At 54.1% G+C, this 24,537-nt stretch overlaps 2 protein-coding genes across 3 annotated transcripts in view; one reads left to right on the forward strand and one right to left on the reverse strand.

Annotated features, from left to right (window-relative positions):
* Nucleotides 1-728: 728 nt before the first annotated feature.
* Nucleotides 729-24,537, forward strand: part of ACSF2 (acyl-CoA synthetase family member 2) — a 35,656-nt gene continuing 11,847 nt past the window's right edge. The window contains exons 1-10 of the mRNA XM_054083454.1: nt 729-896; nt 5,393-5,588; nt 6,952-7,080; nt 7,568-7,621; nt 9,521-9,639; nt 9,850-10,012; nt 10,743-10,838; nt 11,963-12,111; nt 13,067-13,158; nt 14,602-14,678. Of these exons, the coding sequence (XP_053939429.1) occupies nt 832-896; nt 5,393-5,588; nt 6,952-7,080; nt 7,568-7,621; nt 9,521-9,639; nt 9,850-10,012; nt 10,743-10,838; nt 11,963-12,111; nt 13,067-13,158; nt 14,602-14,678 (1,140 nt within the window). The 5' untranslated portion in view covers nt 729-831. The remainder of the gene's footprint in view (nt 897-5,392; nt 5,589-6,951; nt 7,081-7,567; nt 7,622-9,520; nt 9,640-9,849; nt 10,013-10,742; nt 10,839-11,962; nt 12,112-13,066; nt 13,159-14,601; nt 14,679-24,537) is intronic.
* Nucleotides 15,955-24,287, reverse strand: CHAD (chondroadherin). 2 transcript variants are annotated; one of them, XM_009563943.2, is made up of 4 exons: nt 23,459-24,246; nt 19,429-19,592; nt 19,085-19,230; nt 15,955-16,871 (listed from the first exon to the last, which is right to left on the reverse strand). In XM_009563943.2, exons 1-3 carry the CDS (start codon nt 24,236-24,238, stop codon nt 19,089-19,091), a joined length of 1,086 nt encoding a protein of 361 aa, XP_009562238.1. In that variant the 5' UTR covers nt 24,239-24,246; the 3' UTR covers nt 15,955-16,871; nt 19,085-19,088. The 2 variants fall into 2 exon arrangements, with proteins under 2 accessions (XP_009562238.1, XP_009562237.1); XM_009563942.2 differs by having other exon boundaries at nt 15,956-16,868; nt 23,459-24,287.

Here is a 24,537-nt window from a genome sequence, read left to right on the forward strand (position 1 = left end):
GCCCAGAAAGGCTGTCAATCATTTTACACTGGGGATGAGGTGTGTGTCCCCTTTGCTCCTCCAGCGTCGGAGCTCAGCGCTCCTCACTTGGGGGTCTGTTGGGTCGCAGCCTGCCCTGCTCCGGAGTGGCTCCGGAGTGGCTCCGCTGCTCCCATCTGGTCTCCCTCTCTCCTCCCAAGCAGGGTGTCTGTGATAACTCATTAAGTGGAGACGGCTGGGTATCAATTAGTGACTCACAGGGCTCGGGCATCAAAGTCCGTGGCAGCTGGGATGGGGGCTCCTCCGGGAGTGGGAAGGGATGGGGAGAAAAAGGGCTATGGGGTGGTTTGGGGAGAAAAAAAAAGGGTTATGGGGTGGTTTGGGGAGAAAAAAAAGGGGTTATGGGGTGGTTTGGGGAGAAAAAAAGGGGTTTGGGGTGGTTTGGAAATAAGAGATACCGGAGGGGGAAGGGATGGGGGTAGGTGGGAAACGGGTAGGGAGGAGGGGGGGGGGGGTTACGGGGAGGGGGGAAAGACGGGAGTGGGGATAGAGGAGGGATACAAGGATGGAGAGAGGAGGGGGATGCGGAGAGGAAAAGGAGTGCGGAGTTGGAGGGGGTTCTGCGGGGACAGAAAGAAGTGCGGGGACGGAGAGAGGAGGGGGATGAGAGGATGGGGGAAGGGGGAGGGGTCGGGGGATGCAGGAAGGGGCCGCGGGGCTGACTCGGTGCCGGTGCGGGGTCCCGGCGGGGCGGTCGCTCCCGGGGCGGGAGGGGACGGTCCGCGCTGGCGCCGCCCCCGGATCGCTCGCGGGTCCCGGTGCGGTGCCGGTGCCGGTGCGGACCCCGCAGCCATGGCCGCGGCGCGGCTCGCAGCGCTGCCCCTGCGGGTCCTGCGGCGGGGACGGCCCGGGGGCAGGTACGGGGGTACGGGGGGGAGAGAGGGGGTACGGGGGGAGGAGAGAGAGGGGGTACGGGGGGGGAGAGAGAGGGGGTACGGGGGGAGAGAGAGGGGGTACGGGGGGAGGAGAGGGGGTACGGGGGGGGAAGAGGGGATGTAGGGGGAGAGAGAGGGGGTGCGGGGGGAGAGAGAGGGGATATGGGGAGAGAGAGGGGATGGGGAGAGGGGATTTGGGGGGGAGAGAGAGGGGATTTGGGGGGGAGAGAGAGGGGATGGGAGAGAGGGGATTTGTGGGGGGAGAGAGAGGGGATATGGGGGAGAAGGATGCGGGGAGAGGGGCTCGAGGGTAGGGGGGGGAGGAGAAGGGATGGGAAGGGAGGAATGGAGTCCAGAGGGGATGGAGGGAGAGGGGATGAAAGAAGGAGGGATGGGGTCTGGAAGAGCTCAGGGATGGGAGGAGGAGGGATGTGGATCCAGAGAAGCTCAGGGAGGGAGGAAAAGGGATGGGGGTCCATAGGGAGTGGGGGATAGAGAAAGGGGGCTGAGGGAAGAAGGGCTGGGTGTCCGGAGAGGCGAGCCTCTCTATGTGGGGAGAAGGGATGGGGGCTGCAGGGGTTGGGTGCTGTAGGGGGTGAGGGGAGAGGAGGAAGGGGACTGGGGGCAGAAGGGATGGGAGGGGGCTGGGAGAGAAGGGACAGGGGTCCAGAGGGGCGGTGGGACCAGAGGGGCGGTGGGAAGAAAGGATGGAGGGTGCAATAGGGGATGAGTAGCACAGGGAGAGGGGATGGGGAGTGATAGGGGGCTGTGGGGATATAGGGGATGAGGGGCTATAGGGGCTGTGAGGAGAGGAGTTGGGGGGTCTCTTGGCTCCCCTAAGACCCCTCCAAAGAGGCAGAAGATGGGCTGCATCCCCTGGGTCTGCCCTCCACCCCCAGCCCGGGAGGGGACCAGGGGCAGGGACGAGCCCTGCACAGTGTGTGGAGGGATGGGAACTCGTGCCCAGGGCTGGACCACCTTTGTGCGGCAGCTCCGTCCTGGTTGCAGTGACGGGAATCGTGTCCAACAGCTTCCCCGTTCTCCTGCAGGAGGGTGGTGGGGGGACACTGGGGTGCAGCAGGTCCAGGGCAACAAGGAGCTCCGGGGTTTGGGGTGTCAGACCGGCTCTTTGCTTTGCTTTTCTTCAACACTGCCACTCGCAGCAAGTTCCTGGGGAAAGAGCAACAGGAAAGCATCTGGCTTTGGGAAAGGCTTTGAGGGATGAGTTGATATTCAGAGCCTAAAGCTCACTGTGAGGTTTGGCTTCCAGGGAGCAGCTCTCCGGGAACAGGGGGGGAAGCCCTTGGTTTTCCAGGCGGGGTGTCTGGGTGTTCCTTTTCAGCTGGGTCGGGGCGAGGAGTGAGGGGGCTGCAGCCCCTGTGTGCGGCCGGAGCCATCACTGCCGCCCTGGAATCTGTTCTTGGGAAACAGAATCAGGAGGGAATCATGGCAAAGAGTTCCCTGCAGTTTGGACTCCAGCCCAGGGTTGTGAGTGAAGCCAAGGGGCAGCACCACGAAGCGTTGGGAGAAAAGGGCAGCGTGTTACGAGGAGTAAACTCTTACTGATCATGTTAGAAAGAAGTTTATTAAGTTGTGCTTCGAGGATTAAGCAGGGTTTGTCCCTCTGGCAGGGAGAGTGTGGAGGGGAGAGGGAAAGGCAACCAGAAAGTGTCTGCTGTGGGAGACTGAAAGCCCTGGGAACCTGCTCCCTTCTCAAACCAAATCAAACAAAGGAAAGCAATCCAAACCTGGTTAACTCTTTAGTCCACAGGGTTGTTTTAAAGGGTGAAGAAGAGCTAAGGACAAGGCAGAGCAGGGTTAATTTCCACTACCCTTTTATTGGGTTAAATAAAGGACCCCAGAGCTCTTGTTTTTGGGGAGAAGCTCCTGGTGGACATCCATGAGCAAAGGAACTGGTTGGGGATCCAGGAACCTCTCGGAAAATGAACACTGCACCCAGGATGGTTCCGAGCCCGGGGAGGGCAGGGAATGTCATCCTGGGGCGATGGCACCACAGGTCAGGTCGATGTCCTTCAGCGCTGCAGGAGGTGACACGGGTGCCTCTGCCTCGCGTTCCTCTCCCGTCCCCTCTGATACTTTCTGTAGAGATTCGCTAAAGGGTTAAAAGTGAGAAATGAAGCTGTATATCTTATATCAACAACTGTAAAATGTTGTTGGGGCTCTCGGGGCTCCTGGGATCAGTCAGGAGCCCTCGCTTCAGTCTGGCCGTTCCCACTGGCAGGAGCGCTCGCGGGCCTTTCGCCAGGAGGAGAGGGGGCTGATCCCCTTCAGGGTCTCTGCTGCCTCTCTGTTCTGCTGCTCTGCTGAACTATGGGGTTACAGAGTTTTGCCGGAGCGCTGAGGCTGTTGGCTGCTGGAATACAGCGCCGAGAGCAGCGTTTGACGGTCTACCCTGAGACCCAAGAGCAGGAGGGGGTTTATTTGCTCTCTGCCGGCTGTGCCAGCGAGATGAGAGCTGCTGTAATTCATATCAGACCACTGATTGTGGTTTATCTCCAGCGGTGCCTCATAGGAAGAGGTGGGGGTGAGTTACTTGTTTTCTGTAACAACGATGAACGAAAAGGTTATTTCTAAGTCCTTTGGATACGTTCCCTGTAGTGGTCTCTATACATTGTTCCAGACGCATCCACTTGCTGTTGGCTGCAGGCAGGAGGGAGACCGACCCTCTGTTATTTCCAGCATGATGCTACTGATAACGAATGTTATCCTCTTTCCTTCTGTTTTTGGCCCCCAGTGCTTCCAGCAGCCTCCTGTGTCCTACCCCACGCTTTCCCCTCTTGCCCTGGTCTGGAGACGCGCGATGCAGAAACGCTGCAGCACAGAGAGCGTCGGATGGGGATTCAGGGACCTCAAACGAGACGACAGCTGTGAAATTCGTTTTCCTCAATGTGTTTGAGGAAACCGTGTGAGCGGGCACTTTGAGAGGAGTGGGTGGCTCTGGGTTACGAGGAAAAAGACGTCTTGGGCCCTAATTTGGAAGCTGCTGATGCTTCCATTTGAAGGTGCGAATGCTCGAGCCCTTTGAGGGCAAGCTGCGCGTGTCCTCGTGCTGTGAGCGGAACCAGCCGCATTCCACAGCGTTTTGGAGGGCATGGCTTTATAAAGCCACGTTGCTGCTCCCTGATGCTCCTTCATGCCCGTGTTCGGGGGTAGGGAGGAAGCTGTAGCCGTGAGGACTGGAGGTGGAGCTGGTTTTTGGCTCTGGCTTCGCGCCCTCTTGCATTTAGTGTGAAAATCTGGTTCGCTGAAAGAGATTAAGACCAGAAAGCCTGGTTTGCCCAGGGCTCCGCCGAGGCGTGGCGGCGGTAGATATCACCCTTTCCATCAGCAACGCAGGGTTGCGCAAACGCCTCTAGAAGGCTGAATGCAGGCCGCGGGGGATGTTTCAGCTGCACAGTGTGGATTTTGAGCAAATTTTCTTACAATCTGAGTTTTCTAATCATTTTTCCTCCCTTCCCCGGTCTCCTCCCGTGGTGGCGTTTTGGCTTGTGTTTTTTCAATCACGCGGCAGAACAATGTGCTGGATGGAGTTCTTCCCTAGTTAGTTCCTCGGGCGGTGGCCCCAGAGGACCTGTGCTGGCCATGAAATGCTCCTGTTTACCCACTCCCACTCCGGCCCCGCTCCCCGGGACCCCGTGGACGGTTCTTGGGGAAAGTGCCCTTGCGCGAGGCGAGCGGCGCTGGGGCTGCAGGATGGAGCCCGTAGGGATGGGCATCGCTGGGACTGGAGGCGATTTGTCTCTGGAGAGGCACAAGGGTGGTTGTCTCCATCCAACACTTCTGCAATCAGCCTGTGGTTTCCCGCTCTGCCTGCGGAAGCGGCTGGAGCTGAGCCCACCCCACGGTGATGGAACAGGGGCTTCTCTGGTCGCTGTTTCCAGTGAGCGGCTGAGCTGGGTCTGCAGTGGCTTTTCCTGCTTTCCCAGGGGAGTTCTTTCTTCCCTTGGCTTAGGGAGAGCCGTCCCGTCCTTTATTTTATACAACCTGTATGTATGAAGGCTTTTCTTCTGCAGAGCTTGCTTTCATCTCCTGTTTATCTGCATGCATGTGCAGGAGCTTTCAAACAATAAGAGTTGAGTTTCAGGCTCGTCCTCAGCAGCCCTTGCGAGTTGCCCAAGAGCTCTGCTGGGAGGGAGCAGAGGTCGAGCGGAGTCTGTGGGAGTTGCACAACCCTCCTCTGCCCAGAAACGGAGGAGAAAAGGCTGTTCACTCTGCTCTGGGAGCAAAACTCCCTCCAGAAGATTAAATCTTTTGTGCTTCTCTCCAGACTGACCCTCACCCCAGAGAGGAAGTGACTGCATGCTAGAGTTTGCTTCTCGTGTTTCTTTCATGGTGAATGCCACCAAGTCTTTGCAGAATATTAATCCCACAAAAAATAGGGGGAAATTGAGTTCGGGCTGATCCATTTTTTCGCTCTAGAGCATTAAAATCTGGGCTCTTCTGCTTTCCTTTCGCAGTGCTCTGCACACGGGGGTGCCTGCTGCCTCCCACAAGCTGACCAGCAGCTATGTCCAGGGCACTGTGGACGTTCCCCTTCTCTCCAAAACCATGGGCCAATGCCTGGAAGAGACAGCGGAGCGGTTTCCTGACCGTGACGCCTTGGTCTTCTGCCAAGATGGGGTTCGGAAGACGTTTGCTCAGTTCAAAGAGGAGGTGAGTGCCTGATGTGCCCCTCCGAGAGCCCCGGCGGATGGGTAACGGCCGCAGCCGTGCGAGGGAGAGATGGAACATGGTTTCATCGCTCAGCTCAGCAGTGAGGTTTGTCCTGTGTGGATTTTCATCCTGGCCCTGAGCAGGAGCCAATAGCACCGGCACATGCCGATGGGTGCGTGCTGCCTTTGTCCTCCTTAGAGGCTCAGATCAAAGGGAGAAGGCAGGGAACATAAAATGCTCGTGAATATCCCAGAATGAGCTTTTGTACTTGACGCATCGGATGGGGAGATAATTTTTATGGGCTGAGTTATGGCAGTTTTCCGCACTGGAGGAGGCGGCGGCGTTTGTGTGCGTCCCTCTGTCAGAGCTTCTGCGTGTGGAGGTTTCTCGACCGAGCACAGAGGCAGCAGAGCAGAGTCAAGGGCTTCATCTCTCAATATCGTATGCAAAACACTGGTGTGGGTTCCTCTATGTGTGACAGACTACATATTTGTGTGTGTTCTGAATGGACTGGCAGTATTTCAGCTACTGGGAAAGCTATTATTAAATGTATTCTGTGATCTCGGATAGGAAAAAATTGTTTGGGGTTTTTCAGATTTCCCGGCGTTTTAATTGCATCCATTCTGATAAACCAAGATCTGCTGTGCTTACCCCCCTTTTAAAAGCAGGCTGTGATTTGGAACTCAATTGGATCACAGCTGTTCCTCAGAGTCGGAGATCCTGCAGGGCAGGTGTCATAAATTCAGTAGAGAACACGGCAAAGACTCTGCAAGCTTTCCTGAATACCTCAGAGTGTTTGTACGTGTATCTGCACGCCTGAAACACGCTTGCCATCCTACAGAATAAATTGTCATCTTGGTATGGTAACTGTTGAATGGCTGCCTGGGAGACAGGAGTTGTGGGTTTGGTTCCCGAAAGCACATTAATGAGGAGAGGAACCCCAGAATGGGCAAAAATCCCTTGGTACAGTTTTTCTCACCGGAGCCCTTTCAGAAGGGGGTGATTTTCCAGAATGGAGGCTGATCCAGGGGTGTCGACTGGCACTCAGGTGAGGCTTAGTCCTGAGTTGAGTTGATGAGGAGCTGAACACTAAACAGTCTGGGCAAGAACTATTTGCAGCTGTTTGTCCTCAACTGCCCATGTCAGCTTCCTCCCTGCCTTGTTGTGTCGTTCCACGCTTGTTCTCGCGGTGCTTCCAGTCGACCCTCTGAGCAGGGGCTGCTCTGTGCCTCGGGAGGTGCTGTAGCAGAGCTGCGTTCTGTCCGATTCCTGATGATGCTTCTCCTCCCGGAGGCTGTGCCTGGAGACAGGAGCCCCTCGCTGCACCCCGGGGGTGACCTCGGGCTCATCTTGTGCTTCGCAGGTGGACCGCGCGGCTGCCGGGCTGCTGGCTCTGGGCCTGAGGAAGGGCGACCGCCTGGGGATGTGGGGTCCCAACACATACGAGTGGGTCCTCATGCAGTTTGCTACTGCCCAGGCAGGGATCATCCTGGTAAGGTGTTTGCTGTGTCTGGGCTTTTAGAACTTTGTTGGGACGGAAAATGGAGACATAGAAATGATAGGAGATACTGCAGAGGAAAAAAATTGTCTCTTTTTCCATGCTCTTGCTCAGTGCCTTTGCTGTAACCGCTTTCATGGCTGTCTGTTAAGAAACCTGACTTGCTCTTGAATTCTCATTCTTGGGTTCAGAGGATTGAATGTCTGCCTGGGAGACAGGAGGTCTGGTTTTGGTTCCTGAAGCTCTGTTGTGACTGTCTGACTTTGCATAAATCTCTTCTCTTTTCTGATTGTTGTTTTTTTTTTCATGCAAACACAGGATTCAGCTTATTTTTCTGGTGAGCGTGAAATCCGTGTACTGGGAAGCTTTCAGTTCTGTGTGTTGGAGAGGCTTTGAACTTTTCTATTGGGATATGTGTTAGAGGAGAGGGTTTTCAAGGCAAGGATAACTCCGATCAACCTTCTTGTTTCTCCCTCTTAAGGTGTCTGTGAATCCAGCCTACCAGGCCCTTGAGCTGGAGTTTGTCATCAGGAAGGTTCGTATGGCACTTGCTGGTGATGTGAATTGGTTCGTTGTCAGTTCACATACGTGCAGCGATCTGTTAAGGGGGGTCGCGGGGTCCGGGTGCAGGTGAGCTGCTGGTCAAGGACTTCACAGAATGGTTTGGGTCGGAAGGGACCTCACAGCCCATCCAGTCCCACCCCTGCCACGGGCAGGGACACCTCCCACTGGATCAGGGGCTCCGAGCCCCATCCAACCTGGCCTGGAACCCCTCCAGGGATGGGGCACCACTGCTGCTCTGGGCACCCTGGGCCAGGGCCTCCCCACCCTCACAGCAAAACATTTCTGCCTAAGAGCTCATCTCAATCTGCCCTCTTCCAGCTGAAAACCATTCCCCTTGTCCTCTCCCTGATCCGGAACCCCTCCGCAGCTTCCCTGGAGCCCCTTTCAGCACTGGAAGCTGCTCTAAGTTCTCCCTACAGCCTTCTCCAGGCTGAACAACCCCAACTCTCTCAGCCTGTCCTCACACAGGAGGTGTTCCAGCCCTCGGATCATCTCCGTGGCCTCCTCTGGAGTGGAACAACCATTCCTCTGATTCCTGCTGCGTTTGCAGGGCATCGTAAAAGCAAAGCGCTGTCGGTGTTTACGTGACAGCCCTTTGAAGAAGGGGCTGCTGCCATCCGGCTTGAGACTGGGTGGGAGATGCCAAACTGGAGACCTTTATCTCATACAGCATCTGCCCTGTCAGCTCCTCTCCTCCCACAGCGTCTGTTTTGTGAACCCAATTCAACCAGAATATCAGGTTGAAGGAAGTATTAGTGAAAAGTTACGAAGGCTCAGAACATCCCGGAGCAGGCGCAGTGCCCGGCTTCTGGGAAGGCTGTTCCAGAAAATGGAGCAGATGTTTGTCTTCCCTTCTGACAAACCTCAGAGGGCACTTCCAGATGATTTATTGGCTTAGCCTCTGTCTCCTTATTTCACAGACCTTGGGAAAAATAATGAAACCAGCCGAGTAAATGATCTATATAAATAGTTTATTTGACAAGAATGCATTTTTTGGAAGATGAAAGTAGTTTGCAAATCTGGGTCAAATTCAGCGAATCTCTGCTGGAAAAAGCAATAGAAAGTCTTGGAGTAATTAAGGCACTTTGGTTTCAGGGTTGTGTGGATGTAGTTGGAAGACAAATGTTTTAATTTTCAAAATATCTCACCCTTTAAAAAGAGGTGGAGAAACTTTATGAATCAGAACGCCTTAAAAGCCCCACAATGGAACCGCTCCTCGACCTGAGAGGTGGTCTTCAGATTTCCCTCTCATTCCAAAGTTCCTCAGAAATCCTCACTTCAGATCAACTCGAGTGACTTTTTGGGTTTTTTTAATATGTGTTGGGAGTGGGTTTTTGTTAGCGCTGAGGCTCCTAACCTGAAAAATCAGTTCTGTGCCATGTGCTGGCGATGGGGGGTGTTGATCTGCGAGAGGAAGGACCCTCGGGCTGCAGCTCCTACGAGGAAGAGGTTAAAAATCACAGAATGATGGAATCACTGAGGTTGGAAAAGACCCCCGTGATCATCCAGTCCAACCATCAGCCCAACCCTACCGTGCCTGCTAAACCACATCCTAAAGTTCCACAGCCACGTGGGTTTTTTGAAGCCCTCCAGGGATGGAGACTCCTCCACTGCCCTGAGCAGCCTCCACCAGGGCTTCACCGCTCTGTCAGTGAAGGAATTCTTCCTCGTGTCTAATCTAAACCTCCCTGGCATGACTTGAGGCCAGTCTCCAGCTCACTTATGCTTCCAGAAAGGAGCCCTGGGGGAAGCCCTGGTGCGGTGTGGATGGTTAACGCTGCGCGGGGCTGTGTGTCGGTGGTGACTGCTCTTTATCACGTCCTGGACATCAGCCTGACGTGGCTTCTCCTGAGTGCGTCTCCCTTTGCAGGTTGGCTGCAAGGCGCTGGTGTTTCCCACTCAGTTTAAAACGCAGCGGTTCTATGATATTCTAAAGCAGTCGTGTCCTGAGCTAGAACAGTCCAGCCCAGGGGGAATAAAGAGCAAAAGGTGAGTTAAGAACATCTGGTGTCTTTGCTCTGACCTCGCAGCTCTGTCCTGCGTTGGGTCCCCTCAGCTGCACAGCTCGGGCTCCACCAGAGGGACCCGCGCGGGGTCTCATCTGAAGGGAGTGGCTTTGGCTGTCCTGGAGGGTTGCCCTGACCGCTTTTCTCCTTCCTCTGCTATTGCTGGTGGTATCTTTTTGGTTTTTTTATCCAGGCTACCTGACTTATCCATTGTCATCACGTTGGACTCCAAGCTGCCTGGCACCTTCCACATGGATGAGGTGCTGGAGGCTGGGGACAGCAGCCACATGAGGCAGTTAAGAGCCGTGCAGCAGACCCTCTCCTGCGATGAGCCCATCAACATCCAGTTCACTTCAGTAGGTGCTGCTGCCCACTCCGTGCAGGTGGTTGGGTTCCTCGATGGGGCATAGGGAAAGGTGTGTGAGGCTGAGCCCTCAGCTCTCGGAGACCAAGCGCTGGTTCCATCTTCTGCTGTGGGATGGAGGAAGTATTCCTGCAGTTCCACTTGCTTCTTCCATACTTAAAATCATGGAATGGTTTGGGTTGGAAGGAACCTCTCAGCCCATCCAGTCCCACCCCTGCCACGGGCAGGGACACCTCCCACTGGATCAGGGGCTCCGAGCCCCATCCAACCTGGCCTGGAACCCCTCCAGGGATGGGGCACCACCGCTGCTCTGGGAAATCTGGGCCAGGGCCTCCCCACCCGCACAGCAGAACATAAAGATCTCATCTCAATCTCCCCTCTTTCAGCTCCAAAACATTTCCCTCATCCTCTCGTTGCCCTCCCTGATCCAGAGCCCCTCCCCAGCTTTCCTGTAGGTTGCCCTTTCTCCAAGGCTGGTGGGGTTGGAGGGTGTCAGGTGAATTCTGTCTAACTACAGCTGAACCAGTTGTTTTTTTTGTTTTGTGTTTATTTTTTTGTTTTCATTAAGATGCCCTTAAAGAAGAAAATAAAGTTTCCCAGGCCCAAACGGAGAAAGAAGTGCAAGATCACCCCAGAATCCCCCTGGGAAATCACCCCTGTGAGCACGCGTAGCTCATCCTCAGAGGTGGCGGCGTCATTGCAGAATGCTCTGTGTCTTTCAGGGGACAACGGGAAGCCCCAAGGGAGCCACCCTCTCTCACCGGAATGTCGTGAACAACGCCAACCTGATCGGTCTGCGGCTGGGGATCACGGAGCAGGTGGGTCTGGGGGGGATGGAGCTTGGGGTGATCTCCACTGCTGCAGAGACCACGCGTGCTCAGCGGTAGGGCAGGATGCTTTGCTGGAAGGGGCACTGAGGGGGGTGCTCGTGCATAACCATTTCCATTTCATCGATGTTTCCTTATAGTTTCATGTGAATATTTTTTGGGGGAGGGAGGAAATGTGCCTTTTTATTGGGGAAAAATTGTGAAATTAATCACTTCTCACTTTGGTGAGTACTGATTGCAAATAGAATCATAGAACCATTAAGGTTGGAAAAGACCTCTGAGATCACCCAGTCCAACCGTCAGCCCAGCACTCTGCGTGTTACCTTTGAATCCTGTTGAATGAAGCCTTAATTTATTTTGCATCGCTTCCTTTCATGCAGTGTCTCCAGCCTTGTTCCTCCTATCAGGAGCCAACCTTTCCATTTGCAGTTCCTTTTAAAAACGCTTAAAGCCCAATATTTTCTCTTGAAGTTCTGAAGCTGCTGTTCCTAACATGACAGGGAAAAGCCTGGTCGTTTCAATCCATCTGCAGAGCCTTCGGTGGTTTTAAAACCAAAATAAAATTAATTATGTGTGCGACATCCTGCATGCTTTGCGCCTGCTGTGGCACCGCTGCGCTGCTCTTACAGCATGAAATAAAGTGTGAGCAATACCAGGCAAAAAAAGTCCAGCAAAGAAAAGACATTGCAGAATTACAGAATGACATTTTGACATTCAAAACTGCCCAAACTGATTTTTATTGAGGGTAGGAAGCATAGAATAGTTAGGGTTGGAAGGGACCTTAAAGATCATTTAGTTTCAACCCTCCTGCCATGGGCAGGGACACCTCCTAAGGGATCAGGGGCTCCACACCCCATCCAACCTGGCCTGGAACCCCTCCAGGGATGGGGCAGCCGCAACGTCCCTTGGCAACCTGGGCCAGGGTCTCACCACTCTCATGGTGGATGCATCAGCACCGTGTTTCCACCTATGGAGCGTGGATGGATGTCAGATTTCCAGCAAGGTCTCAGTGAATCAGGGAAAACCTCTCTGTTCAGATCTTTACTCTTGGACAGTGTGACGCGCCCGTCCCGGAGGCTCTCCCCTCCTCACTGTTGTCTCTGCCTCGTTCGCAGGACTACCGCACGGCCATCCCCGCGCCCCTCTACCACTGCCTGGCCTCGGTGGGAGGCTGCATGGTGATGGCCGTGCACGGCTCCTCCAGCATCTTCTCATCGCCGAGCTTCGAGGGGAAGGCGGCTCTGGAGGCAGTGGCACGAGAGAAGTGAGTTTGTCCCTGTCTTCCTACAGAGGCATTTGTTGCCTCGTTGCTTTCTTCCCTCATCCCACCTGCCAGACTGTTGCTTGTGCTCTTCCATCCCATAGTGCGCGCCAGCAAACCTGCCTCTGCCGTGCTTACACAGGCACTTCAGGAGCCTAAACTCCTGCCTTTTCAGCTGCACTTTGGCATTTGTCACACTTCTCCTTTTGCCAAAAATAAAGGATCCCTACAGGAACCGTAGGGCTTTGGCTGGAGAGTGTAGGGATGTCTTGGTTTTACACCGAACCACCTGCCCTCCTTCTCCAAGTGAGGCTCTGCTGCCGGGCCAGCTGCATCTCCACCTTGTAAAAGTGAAGAGCTATTGTTGTGGCTGCATAACGCACACATCTAAATATTGACATATCTTTTTACGCAGGTGTATGTCCAGAGAATCAAAGAGTGGTGTGGGTTGGAAGGGACCTCACAGCCCATCCAGTGCCACCCCTGCCACGGGCAGGGACACCTCCCACTGGATCAGGGGCTCCGAGCCCCATCCAACCTGGCCTGGAACCCCTCCAGGGATGGGGCACCACCGCTGCTCTGGGCACCCTGGGCCAGGGCCTCCCCGCCCGCACAGCAAAACATTTGTCCCTCAGATCTCATCTCAATCTCCCCTCTTTCAGCTGAAAACTGCTCCCCCTCCCCCTCTCACTGCCCTCCCTGATCCAGAGCCCCTCCCCAACTTTCCTGGAGCCCCTTTCCCTACTGGAAGCTGCTCCAAGGTCTCCCTGGAGCCTTCTCTTCTCCAGGCTGAACAGCCCCAACTCCATCCATAGGATAAAGAGCAGATCTGCTGCATGTGCCTCCTTGGCGCTGCTCGTTGACCCCGTATGGGATGGGAAGTCGGGGCGCGGTGCTGAGCTGCAGCTGCCCCCGATTCCAGCTCTGCAGCTTTGCCTTTTCTCTCCCCTTTCTGAAGGTGCTCCTTTCTACATGGCACACCAACCATGTTCATAGACATGCTCTCCCAGCCGGACTTTGACTCCTACGACCTGTCGACTCTTCGGGGAGGTAGGTCTGACGGCTCAGTTGGAAAATTCCCAGGAAGCTGGATAATGCTGGTTCCCTGCTTGGAGACTGTGTTAAGCTTTGTGAGCAAACAGCTCTTCTGGAGGGAAGAGTTCAATTGCACAAGCTTTGTGTTTCACTGTTAATTTGGTGCTACGTTTCCTTTCCTTGGGGTTTTGCAGAATCATAGACTGGTTTGGGTTGGAAGGGACCTTAAAGATAATCCAGTTCAACCACTCCGTCATGGGCAGGGACACCTCCCACTGGATCAGGGGCTCCGAGCCCCATCCAACCTGGCCTGGAACCCCTCCAGGGATGGGGCACCACCGCTGCTCTGGGCAGCCTGTTCCAGGGCCTCCCCACCCGCACAGCAAAACATTTCTTCCTGATATCTCATCTCAATCTCCCCTCCTGCAGCTGAAAACTCTTCTCCTCATCCTCTCCCTGCCCTCCCTGATCCAGAGCCCCTCTCCAGCTTTCCTGGAGCCCCTTTCCCTACTGCTCTAAGGTGTCCCTAGGGCCTTCTCCAGGCTGAACAGCCCCAACTCTCTCAACCTGTCCTTGTACGCATTAAGTTTTTCCATCATGAAGCGGACTGGAGAAGGACCTTTCTGTTCCTCAGCTGTGGTGGGGAGCTGGGGAGCCTGGATCTGCTCCCTTCCCGTCTCCCCAGCCACCACCATGTGGCAGCAGATGCTTTGCATGCTTTAAGGCTGCTGCAGCCCTCAGAGCAGGGCTGGGATTTCTCTGACCTAAAGTTCCCTGCCTGGTTTTGAAATCATTCCATCCGGAATATCTTGTGCTGGAGCTTCCACTCTGGTCGGAGGCAGCCTGGGAAATTCTGGGCCAAAACGGGGAGCCCACCAGCCCCTGTGGGGCAAGAGCAGCACAGAGATGGCACCGGAGCATAAACAAACACGTAAACGGATTCCCTGATCACCTCTGCTGTGTGAAAAAATGATCCTGTCCCGTCTCGTTCCCCACCAAAGCTCAGCTTTTTTGCTCTGACATCCTAGGATGAAATGGGTGGAAATGTGATCTGCGCCCTCGCCAAAGGGCTGCTCAGTGCAAGGCAGCGGAAAGGGTTTTTGGGTTTGTGATCGATGGGAGCATTTGTCCTGCTAAAAAACTGAGCCTCTTTCTGCTCCGAGTCTTTCCTTTTTGGGAGCCGCAGCTCGGACCGTGTTTGTGCTGTAGAGTTTATTTTCCTAACAAGTGAGCTCTGCCAACCCTTAATTCATTCAGGCAAACTGGCCTTGCTGCAGCCTTTGCTTCTAGATTAACTGGGTCCTGTATCCATAAAAATAGAACATATTTTGACAGGAACCGGTGTATCCCAAAGGTCTTGCCAGCTTTTAAATCTGGGAGTGCAGAGCCTTCTGAGTGACTGCTCCTGGGAGTAAATCGATGGCTTCTGAGATGATCATCTTTCCCTCGTTCTTCCAGGAGTCATTGCAGGTTCTCCTGTCCCCCCCGAGATCATGAAGATGGTCATGACCAGGATGCACATGCCCGAGATCGTGGTGAGTCCTGGTTGCTGTGGTTGGAGCTACAAGGGGTGGTGGATTGGTGGCCCTGGGGCTGGGCACCTCTGCACCGGTGGTACCTGGTGGTGCTGGAGCTGCTGGGATCGGGCGTGATGGGACCGTGGGTGCGAGGCCAGACAGCGGCGCTGGGAGGAACACGGGGGGCTCTGCCTGGTGGGGTGCCTGGGGAGGGAGGACGCTTTGTAAGAAGAGAAAACATTGCATTTAGTGTCGTAGACTGAACTTCTGGTGCCTTTCAAAGCGTTTATAAACCCTTCTGTTGTACACGCTGCAAGGAGGAGCGATGCTGGAGGAGGCGTTGCTGGTTCGTACCGGGGTGGGCGGGTGCACGTGTCCATCTTGCTGCGGAGCTTTCGGGTTTCGTTCCCCATCCTGGCCTGCATGCCAACACAAAACCTTTTTGCATGCTTTGCGTTTGAGTCTGAACGTGGGAACGGCACCATCCTCACGTGCAGCACTGCCAGAAGGGCGGCACGTGTCGAACCACTGCTCCGTCGCGTGTCTCCGCACCCTTGATGTGCGCGAGGAGGGGACGGGCCGCGGGCGAAGGGGCCGCTCCGCTGTGCAGGCGGGTCCTGCCGTGGCACAGCAGTGCCTGTGAGCCAACGGCTGAGCCAAGAAGAGGGCTTCTTTTTCTGTTTCACTTGAAAAGAAATGGCTGTGGTGCCGCTTGCGAATGCGGAGGAAGCGGCTGTTGTGAGGGATGAACACGCGGCTGGGAGTCAGATTAGCCGTGTTGTTGTTGGCAGACCTGCACTGCGCCAGGGTTTTACAGGGACAACCATGTGCTCTGCCGCGGTCCAGGGGAGCCCAGGGCATCTCTGCTGGAGCCGTCTCGGAGGCGGCCAGGGTTTTTCCTGGATGTAATTCTCTTAAAGCCAAGCTAAAAACACCAGGGGCAGCCCTGGTGCTGCTGCTCGGGCTCTGCCGGGTGGCAGCTCCCTATTTTTGTAGTTGGCTTGAGTTTGGCCTCCAAATGTTTTCAGGCGTGACTGCGAGTGCCCGGGGCTCATTAGGTGTCACATGTTCCTGCTTTGTCAAAAGAGAAATAATAAACCCCTCCCAAACAGTTGCTCTGCCCACGGGATAAAGAGGATTAAGTCTATATTTGTACCACTGATCTCGTGTTACTTCTGATCCCATCAGACAGACACAGGGAGACGCGTTGAGTTCATCTTTGCAGCGAGAGCTTTATACAGAAGATGTACATAAGAAAATATACAATTTGATTTCTATATAGGAGACGGAGGAGCTTTCATCCTCTTAAAGGTCATTTACACTCAGTTACAGAGGAATAAATATACATATATTTATATAACTCTTTTTAGGCTTAAAAAAACACAGTTAAGTTGCAACTGTGGTATTGTGATAGCCGTGACAATAAACCACAGTCATCCTGGTGTCCTGCTGGGTCTCTGGAGCATGGGCAGGGAGAAGAGGAGGGGTGCCCAGCCCGGGCTGCTCGGTGCACACCTTCTCTTCTCGGACGTACGTGCTTCTTGGTAGACCCCACAGAGTGGGAGAGAATCCAAGCGTTCAGATGGCTCCAGTTTTGGGGTTTCCCAGTGCCGCTTCGTTTCAGGGATTTCGGGCCAACCTAGCGAGATCGCCGCCGCCTCTTGGCGTGGAAGGGCAGCGTGGTCTCGGGGCCACCGGTTCTCGGGCATTGCTTCACCTGTCCCCCTCAGCCCTGGCCTGCAGGGATCCCCTCCGTGGGAAGGCAGAGGAGTCTCTTTGTGTGGGTTGAGACCAATTTTCCGGATCAAGCAGCTGGGGGAGGGATGCTCCTACCTTCCCACTTGCTTCCACTCCACTGGAAGGGGAGAGACAGCAATCAGCTGGTTGATCGGGGCCGTGGGTTACGTTCCCTTTGGGAAAGATGACTGTGTTTTACCGGCAGGATCTAGGTTAGCTCGTCTTAGTATGGTCATGCATAGTTTAGTTTTTAAAAATGCCTGTTTTAAAATACATAGATAACGGAAAAGATTGGAAAGGTGGATTCCATCCTGCGATCAGCGGAGAAGCGAGGAGTCGGAGGAGGCTGGAGGTGTTCGGATATATCAGAAATGTCTCCTGACGGGGAGGAGAAGCTCAAGGAAGGACTCAGATGTCAGTAGTTTTCTGATGGCTGAAGTGACCGGTCACCAGGACGGGCCATGCTGAGGCCTGCTAGGGGGAAAAAGAGAGAAGCCGGTGTGTTAAAGGGGATTGTTCAAGCAGATCAGTAAACTTCTAGCATTTGTCTGTTTTGACAGTGAGTGGATGAAGTACACAACAGCGAAGAGTCAAGAAATGTTTTGCTGTGCGGGTGGGGAGGCCCTGGCCCAGGGTGCCCAGAGCAGCGGTGGTGCCCCATCCCTGGAGGGGTTCCAGGCCAGGTTGGATGGGGCTCGGAGCCCCTGATCCAGTGGGAGGTGTCCCTGCCCGTGGCAGGGGTGGGACTGAATGGGCATTAAGGTCCTTTCCAACCCACAGCGCTCTTTAATTCTGTGAGTTCCCACAGCAGAGGAGGTGGGTAAGTCCTCTTCTGACCTCTTCTACCAACTCTGTGACTCTTTAGTATCTTGCCCAAAGCGTTGATGGTCAGTGAGCTCTTTCTTCATGGAGAAAGAAATGCAAGAGTGAAATTTTCAAGAGCAGGGCATTATTTTGGTTCCTCAGTTCTGAAACTCCAAGGCAGGCGGATTTCTAGAAACTACCAAGCGTCCTTTCATCTGCAGTGTGCTGAGGGACCCAAGCCGCTGGTCATCCCCGCGCTACAGGCCCACATAGCTGATGTGTGAGAAAGGTGTATGGTCTCAAGAGGGGCTTGAAGAAACCAGAGGTACTTTGTGTTCCTTAAAATCTTGTTCTCCACGCTGGGGTGGGTCTGCGTGATGGCATTTTGGCTCTGGGACCTGGTGGCACTGAGCTTTGTCTTCTGCAAGAGTGGCATAGATAGATTTCTATGTCATTAATGCTTGCAAACCTGTTTGAGAGAGCTGGGTGGAAGGGGCTATAAATACCCTGGCTGTTACTGGGGGATTGGAACTGGATGGTCTTTATGTCCCTTCTGAACCAAACCACTCTATGATTCTATTGTCATGGTTTTCCTACTCCCATCAAGAGAAATGAACTGTAATTGAGTTCAGGCAGGGAGAGAAGAAGGTTAAGAAGGGCCAGACCTGTAAATAAATGACATTTAAGTATTGTGGTTTAGAGAACTGAAGTTTTTCTATCCTTAGAGCGGAACTTTACACACCCTGTACGGAATGACCGGAATTTCCATCTCTAATCCATAAATCCTCTGGCATTGCAAGAGGAATAACTGCTGTAGGAAGGCATGGAGCAGCTGGCACCATCTCTGACGCTTCGGTCGTAAATTTACTTTCTCCACACTGTTGTGCTTCTCGTTAGTGAGTTGGGGACCATATGGCCAGGACCGGGCTTTGGGCTTCTGCCTCCTCCTCGGAGCCTTCCAGGGTGCAGAGAGAGCCCTGGTTCATGCAGTGCAGCGTGGGGTCACTGCACGTTGCTTAATGAGCAAAGGTCCCTTTCCCAAGAGCTTAAAAACTTGCAGGCTCCTCCTAAGACCTCTGGAATCCATACAAGCTCCAGGCTTATTCCTGGGATGGGGAAAAGCCAAATGTTTTGGATGGAGTGATGGTGGTTGTGGCTTTCTTGCTGCTCTGAATTTAATACTCGTGGTAGTTTCCAGTTGTGGAAGGAGTTAGCGGGGTAGGTTTTCACAGTTGTGTTTGGGTTGGTGGATGTCAGCCGGCTCGTGGCTCGAGGGGGAGCCAGTCCTGTCTCTGAGTCACCTTTCTGGCCCAGAACTCCTTATTCAAAGAATATTTGCTGTCTCCCTTTTCTGGGACCTTATTTATAGGCATCAACCCTTGTTTCTAAATACCTGAATGTCCTGGCTGGGAATTGTTGTTGTGGAAAGGCAGGTGCTGGACCCAGAACTGCTCCCTGTGGAGGACCCCCATTTCCTGTGGGCAGCCTGAGGCCAGATTTCCGAGCAATGTCCTGCTCTGCGTTTCAAAACAGACCCAGAGGACCTTTGCTCGGGCAAAAGGCTGAGCATCTCCAATCGATGAGAAAAGTTAAGCATGTGTGATCCCACCCAAGGGTAAAAATGGTCCAAATTCACCCTTGTTGTGACACTTAATTACACGTTTCACCCTTACTTGTTGCCCAAGGCCTGTCTTTAGCCCCACAGTTGACTCCATCCCTGATGCTCCAGGCAGCTTCTCTGCTCTGGGAGCCCCTGGAGCCCAGTATTGCCGGGAGATGGAGCGTTTTGAGCCAATCCCTGGCATCCCTGAAGTCAGAGACAGAAGTCCCTGTACCTTTGGGGTTTGCTGGAGGGCAGATGAACTAAAAATGAACCATCTTACGTGTCTAATGGCGGCTTCCCTTCTTGGACCTCTTGGTGGGGAGCTTGCAGGTGCGGAGGGCGGGGGTGTCCCGGATGGACTGACCCCGGTACTGCGTGGGTGTAGAGCAGGTGTCCTCGGTGCGGGTGCGATTGCCCTTCAGCCACCTGCAACACGGGAAGAGAGCAGATGAGGAGCTTAGAAGAGGCATAGACCACCGAGGATAACACTCCTACCATGGACAGGAAGGGCGGGAGGGAGAGCTGCTGAGCGCGTGTGCAGCCTCCCCTGGTTGGCACAGCTTGGGTCTCGCCTTGAGGGACCCTCAGGGACCGCGGGGAGGGATGGGGCGAGCGGTGCCGTACTTGCGCAGGTGTGCGAGCTGGCAGTTGCAGTGCCAGGCGTTCCGGGAGAGCGTCAGCGTCTCCAGTTTGTCAAAGGGGAAGTTGCGGGGCAGCTGCGTGAGCCGGTTGTTCTCCAGGTGAGCGGTCTTCAGCCCAGTCACGCCGGCGAAGGCGTTGTCTGCAAACTAAAGCACAAAGGTTTATGGTGAAGAACGTTGTGTCAGGGAATCATAGAATGGTTTGAGGTGGAAGGGACCTCACAGCCCATCCAGTTCCACACCCTGCAATGGGCAGGGACACCTCCCGCTGGATCGAGGGGATCAAAGCCCCATCCAACCTGACCTTAAACACCTACAGGGATGGGGCAGCCACGGATGAATGCCTCTGTTCAAGGCTTTTAGTGGTGTAAGCATGGAAGGAGCAAGAGAAGGAGAGGAGATGGGGTGCTGGCTGCTGGAAGCCCTGGACACCCAAGAGAGGCGTCAGGCTGGTGGGCTCACAGGTGATAGAGTCTCCCGCCTGAAGAGAGCTATGTCCCATTCCACGTGGGATTGTCTTTTCGGCGTATTCTAAATAAAGCAAAGTCTGGCAGACCTCGTTATTTTTGAGCCATGCTTCTCCATTCTAAATGAAGATATTTTCTGGGTGTAATCCTTTCCAAGGCTGGAAACCCTCCCAGTGCCTGTTGCCTTGCCTGGCCTGGAATGGCTAAAGGAGGGAGTGTTTGTGGCGTCTGAAGGGGCTGTAGACTTTGGCAGTGCCCGGGGGCTCCGAGTGGAAAGTTACACTTGGCATCTGAGCAGTGTAGGAATAGAGGCAGGTTTCTAGCACCTCAACCTCCTCCACTTTTTCTCATTTCCAGTGGGTTGTTTGCAAGGGATGCTGCACGATGTGTTTCTTCTCGATTAACAGGGAGGCTTTAAGGGAGAGCCTCGCTTGGAAAAGCTCCCGAAGAGAGGAGAGGCTGTAGACCCAGCTCTATCCAGAGGCCTCATCCCTGGCTTTTTTTCAGCCCGTGGTTATTCAGGTTGTAAAGTTTCTTCTTGAAAGCAAACTCTTCAATGCAAGCTTCTTTGGTGGTGATGTGCTCGAAGAAGGGGTCCCTTCCAACCCAACTCTTTCGATGATGATGATGAAGCACAAAGCTCCTCTTGGCTGCGACAAATCATTTCTCCTCCTTCTCAAAGCTGGGGACAAGCTTTCTCTGAAGGGTTGAGAGGAGACTCACTTAGGTCTGCAAGAACCCCCCCAGTCAAGGACCTGTGCTCCCGTTTCTGACCAGAAGTTTGTGCTTTGGGCAGAACCACTGGGGTGTGTTCGAGCTCTCGAAGCAGAAAAGCTCAGCAGAGGAAATGCACTAAGCTGTGAAGTTTTGTCATCTTCCAAATTAAGCAACATTGGATGGGATTAGAGCTTAGCTAAGATGACTCCCAGAATCGTGTTGGGCAGCAGGGCTGGCCGCTGTGCTCCGAACTGAGCTGACCTTGGTGGGTTTTACTGTGCTGAGCGTGGAGCTGCTCAGAGAGATGCTGGCACGCCGTGCAGCGGGGCGGTAGCCTGGCCACGTTTGGGTTTGGACAGTGCTGTACTGTCTCAGCTGCTCGTTCCTCACCCAACCCCAGGAGAAGAGTTCACATCTGCCTGTAACAGCTGCTGCGCTGCCTGCCAGAGTGCGCGCCTGTGAAAAAATGGGTGGTTTTCCCCTTGTTTAGGTGGAGGATTGCTGCTGTGATTTACTTTGCTATAAATAAGCAGAGAGGGGTTTATGAAAATCTTCCAGGATCTCATAGAATCATGGAATGGTTTGGTTTGGAAGGGACCTCAAAGCCCATCCGGATCCACCTCCCTGATCCTCCCACTGGATCAGGGGCTCCAAGCCCCATCTAGCCTGGCCTTGACCACCTCCAGGGATGGGGCAGCCACGGCCTCTCTGGGCAACTTGTATTGCTTGGTTTCGTGTTGGTGTACACACCGGGTCCTGGCTGGCGTGACGCAGCCCTGCAGGTGGCCGGTGTGGGTCCATGATGCTGGTGGGGAAGGGAAGCTCTGCGCTGGAGCGCAGAGCAGCTGGAGGGTTCTCCTCCTTCTACTGGAGTGCCATGTGGGCTGGGAGACCTTCATGTGGAAGGGTTTGCACTTGATCAGCTTAAAAGCCTTGCAGCCATGCAGGGGACAGCTAAGGGCAGTGTTTTTGTGAAGAAGAAAGAGCTGCAGTCAAGATGCCAGTGGCATTCGAAGTATTTGGTAGCGATTTCCTAGGTCATGAGGCCTCTGTGATTAGAAGTCTCCCAGCAGTGCAAAGTTCACGCGTGGGCCGTTTGGATATGAGACCTTTAAGGATTTGAAGAGAAAGCTCTGAGCTGGGGTGGGAGTTCTGTTTTCCTGGAAAAGAACACGAGCCCTACAGCTGCAGAAGCCACCCCTGTTAGTGCTGGTCCTGTAAACTCAGTGTCTTACTGAGCTGTTGGGGAGGAAATGAGGCATCTGGCTGGGGAAGAGCCTTTAAAGGTCCTCTCCACAACTGGTCACTGAAAAGAAGAAAGTCTCTTTTGCTGACTAGAATCGTTAACCCTTGCGTTTTGGCCAATCCAAGGACACTTAATTCCCTGGAGCACCGCAGCATCATGGGTTAGTCTGATTTCTTCAGTTGTAACTTGGGACTTTGATGTCTCCACAGCAGGTACAACGTTTAAGCTGGAAGTTTTGACTTGTTCGTGTTCAAAGTGCCTTAAAGCTGAGTCTACAGAAGTGCTGTGACGGCATCTCTAAGGTCTTGCCTGGTAGGTTGTTTTCAGGTGTTGACTTTGCTTACTCCCATCCTGGTGAGGTTGGTGCCAAGGGCTTAAATGCCGAGTGCTGCTGAGCTGGTTTAGGTAGTGCTGTTTCCGCCTGGGCAAGCTGTGATTCCAGTTCTGGAGCATTTTGGGATGCTATATCATAGAATTGTAGAGTGCCCTGAGTTGGAAAGGACCCACAAGGATCATCAAGTCCAACTCCTGTCCCTGCTTAGCGCATATCCCTGTGCAAACTCTGCTGTGCTCCATTCCTGCTGGTTTTCAGGTGATCTGCTCATCCCTGCCAGGTCCTCCGAGTTGCTCTTTGCTACTCAGAAATCCTCTTTTTCATCACACCTTCCTGCATGTGGAGGCGTTGCTTTGCCATGAAGTCCTACCCTGCTTTACCCAAATGCCCTTTGCCTTTGGGCTTCCTGGCGAAGCATCGTCCCAGGGAGAATGGTCCTGCTCCACGTGCACACCCCCTTTCCCAGCCACTGAGGACGTCAGGCTGCAGCAGGGTTGCGCTGCGCTTGTTTCTGTCCTCACACTGCCTGCGATTGCAGAGGTCCTAATCGAGGGATGCTCCTGCCTATGGCTCATGCTTTCTCACAGAAGAAGGGGGTTGTTTTGCCGTTTGGGATATACCTGGACGTCCCTCCTCCTCTCCAGTGGGAACAGAGCCCCTTTGTAAGATGCTGCGAGAGCTCTTTTGGAGAGGGCATCAATAGACAAACCTCTCTTTATAACGTGTGGAGTTGGGAGGCACGGGGAGGGGTGAAGGTCCATGTGCCTACCTGTCTGCAAGGGGTAAGGAGCCACCGCTATTCCTAACCCCTCCCAACCTACACCAGGTACTCGGGCTGGAGGGAGGAGGCAGTGCCCTTCACCCCCTCAGGTACAAAGCAGGCGCTCACCTCTCCTCCCACGCCTCGGATCCGGGATGAAGGCAGGTTGCTCATTGTCCTGGAGCCCCCCAAACACATTTCTCAATGACTGGGGTCACCTCCGGCTTGGGAGGGAATGCATTGCCTTTCCAGGGAGTTTGAGCAGCTCCAGATAAATTGATTTTGCATAAAATAGCCCAACAGAAGGGTGGAGTACTCTCTCTCGTCCCTTGTTTGGGCTGTGTCGGGGATGTTATCAGCTGGCCTGTGCCTCCCTATGTGCAGGACCTGCGTCTCCCCTCTCCCCCTCAAGGGAAGGACAGCAAGCAGAGGATTTTAGAATGGAAAAGCCCCATTTTTCTTATCTGCAACAAATGGAAAGAGACTTACCTTCTTCAGTTTCATGTTGTCCAGGTTGAGTGTCTGCAGGTACCGCCCGAAGGACTGGAAGGCGCTATCAGGGATGACCTCAATTGGGTTATGAGAAAGTTTCAGCTCCTCCAGCACTCTCAGCTTGCTCATGGCATTTGCAGGATAGCTGCTCAGCTGGTTCTTGTCCACATGGAGGACAGCAAGGTTTTCCACATCCTCCAGAGTCCCAGGCAGGAGGTTGGTGAGAGAATTGTCAGAAAGGAAGAGCCAGCGCAGGTCTTTAGCTCCATTGAAGACCCCAGGTTTCAGCTCCCGGATTTTGTTGCTGCCCAAGTGCAGGATGAAGAGGTTGGAAAGAGGAGAGAAGACCCCTTTGGGCAGGTCTGGAATCTTGTTCTGGTCCAGGTACAGGTAGGTGAGATCAGACAGGTCATCGAAGGCTCCTGCCTTTATGACGCTGATCTGGTTATCGGTGAGATAAAGGTAGACCAGGCTCTTGAGCCCCCGAAAGGCTCCAGTGGAGATCTCCTTGATCCGTGAGCCTTGGAGGTGCAGGGACACCAGCTTTTTCATGTCACGGAAGCCGTTGGTCGGCAGGACAGGGAAGTTGTTCTTCTGCAGGTTGAGAAGTCGTGTTTGCTCAGGCACCTTGGGGATCTTCTTCAGCCCTGCGTTGTCGCAGATGACGTGCTGCAGGTCTCCACCGTGGCAGTGGCAGCTCGGGGGACAAGCCTGCACGGTGGAGGCAAGACATGCCAGAAGGCTGAGGACACTGAGGAAGAGGCCTGACCGATTCATGGTCAGACCTGGAATTAGTGTGGTGGGAAGAGAAGCAGGAGGAGGAGGAGGAGGGAGATGGGTGGGAGAGAGAGAGAGAGTAACTGGGTTTGCAGCATGCTGAACACAGCCCTATTTATAATGTTATTAAAAAGCAAAATCCCTTCCCACAAACCACAGGCAGCAGCCAGTTGGAAGCAACTGGCTTTGGGAACTTACTGTGAGCTTAACCCCTTGGCACCAGGCAGAGGAGTGGCCGTGGTCCCGCCTGGCCGAGGCGGATGGGCAGAGGCAGTTTTCCTCTCTGCAACAGGGAGGCA

This window comes from Cuculus canorus, chromosome 18 (assembly GCF_017976375.1).
Source record: "Cuculus canorus isolate bCucCan1 chromosome 18, bCucCan1.pri, whole genome shotgun sequence".
NCBI classification, from domain to species: domain Eukaryota; kingdom Metazoa; phylum Chordata; class Aves; order Cuculiformes; family Cuculidae; genus Cuculus; species Cuculus canorus.

What these genes read in the sequence shown, in the direction of transcription:
- CHAD (XM_009563943.2), bottom strand. Translation starts at nt 24,238, where the DNA reads ATGAATCGGTCAGGCCTCTTCCTCAGTGTCCTCAGCCTTCTGGCATGT. An exon ending in ACAACATGAAACTGAAGAAG is followed by an intron (nt 19,593 to 23,458) that starts GTAAGTCTCTTT and finishes TTTGTGCTTTAG; the next exon opens with TTTGCAGACAACGCCTTCGC. An exon ending in CAGCTCGCACACCTGCGCAA is followed by an intron (nt 19,231 to 19,428) that starts GTACGGCACCGC and finishes CCCGTGTTGCAG; the next exon opens with GTGGCTGAAGGGCAATCGCA.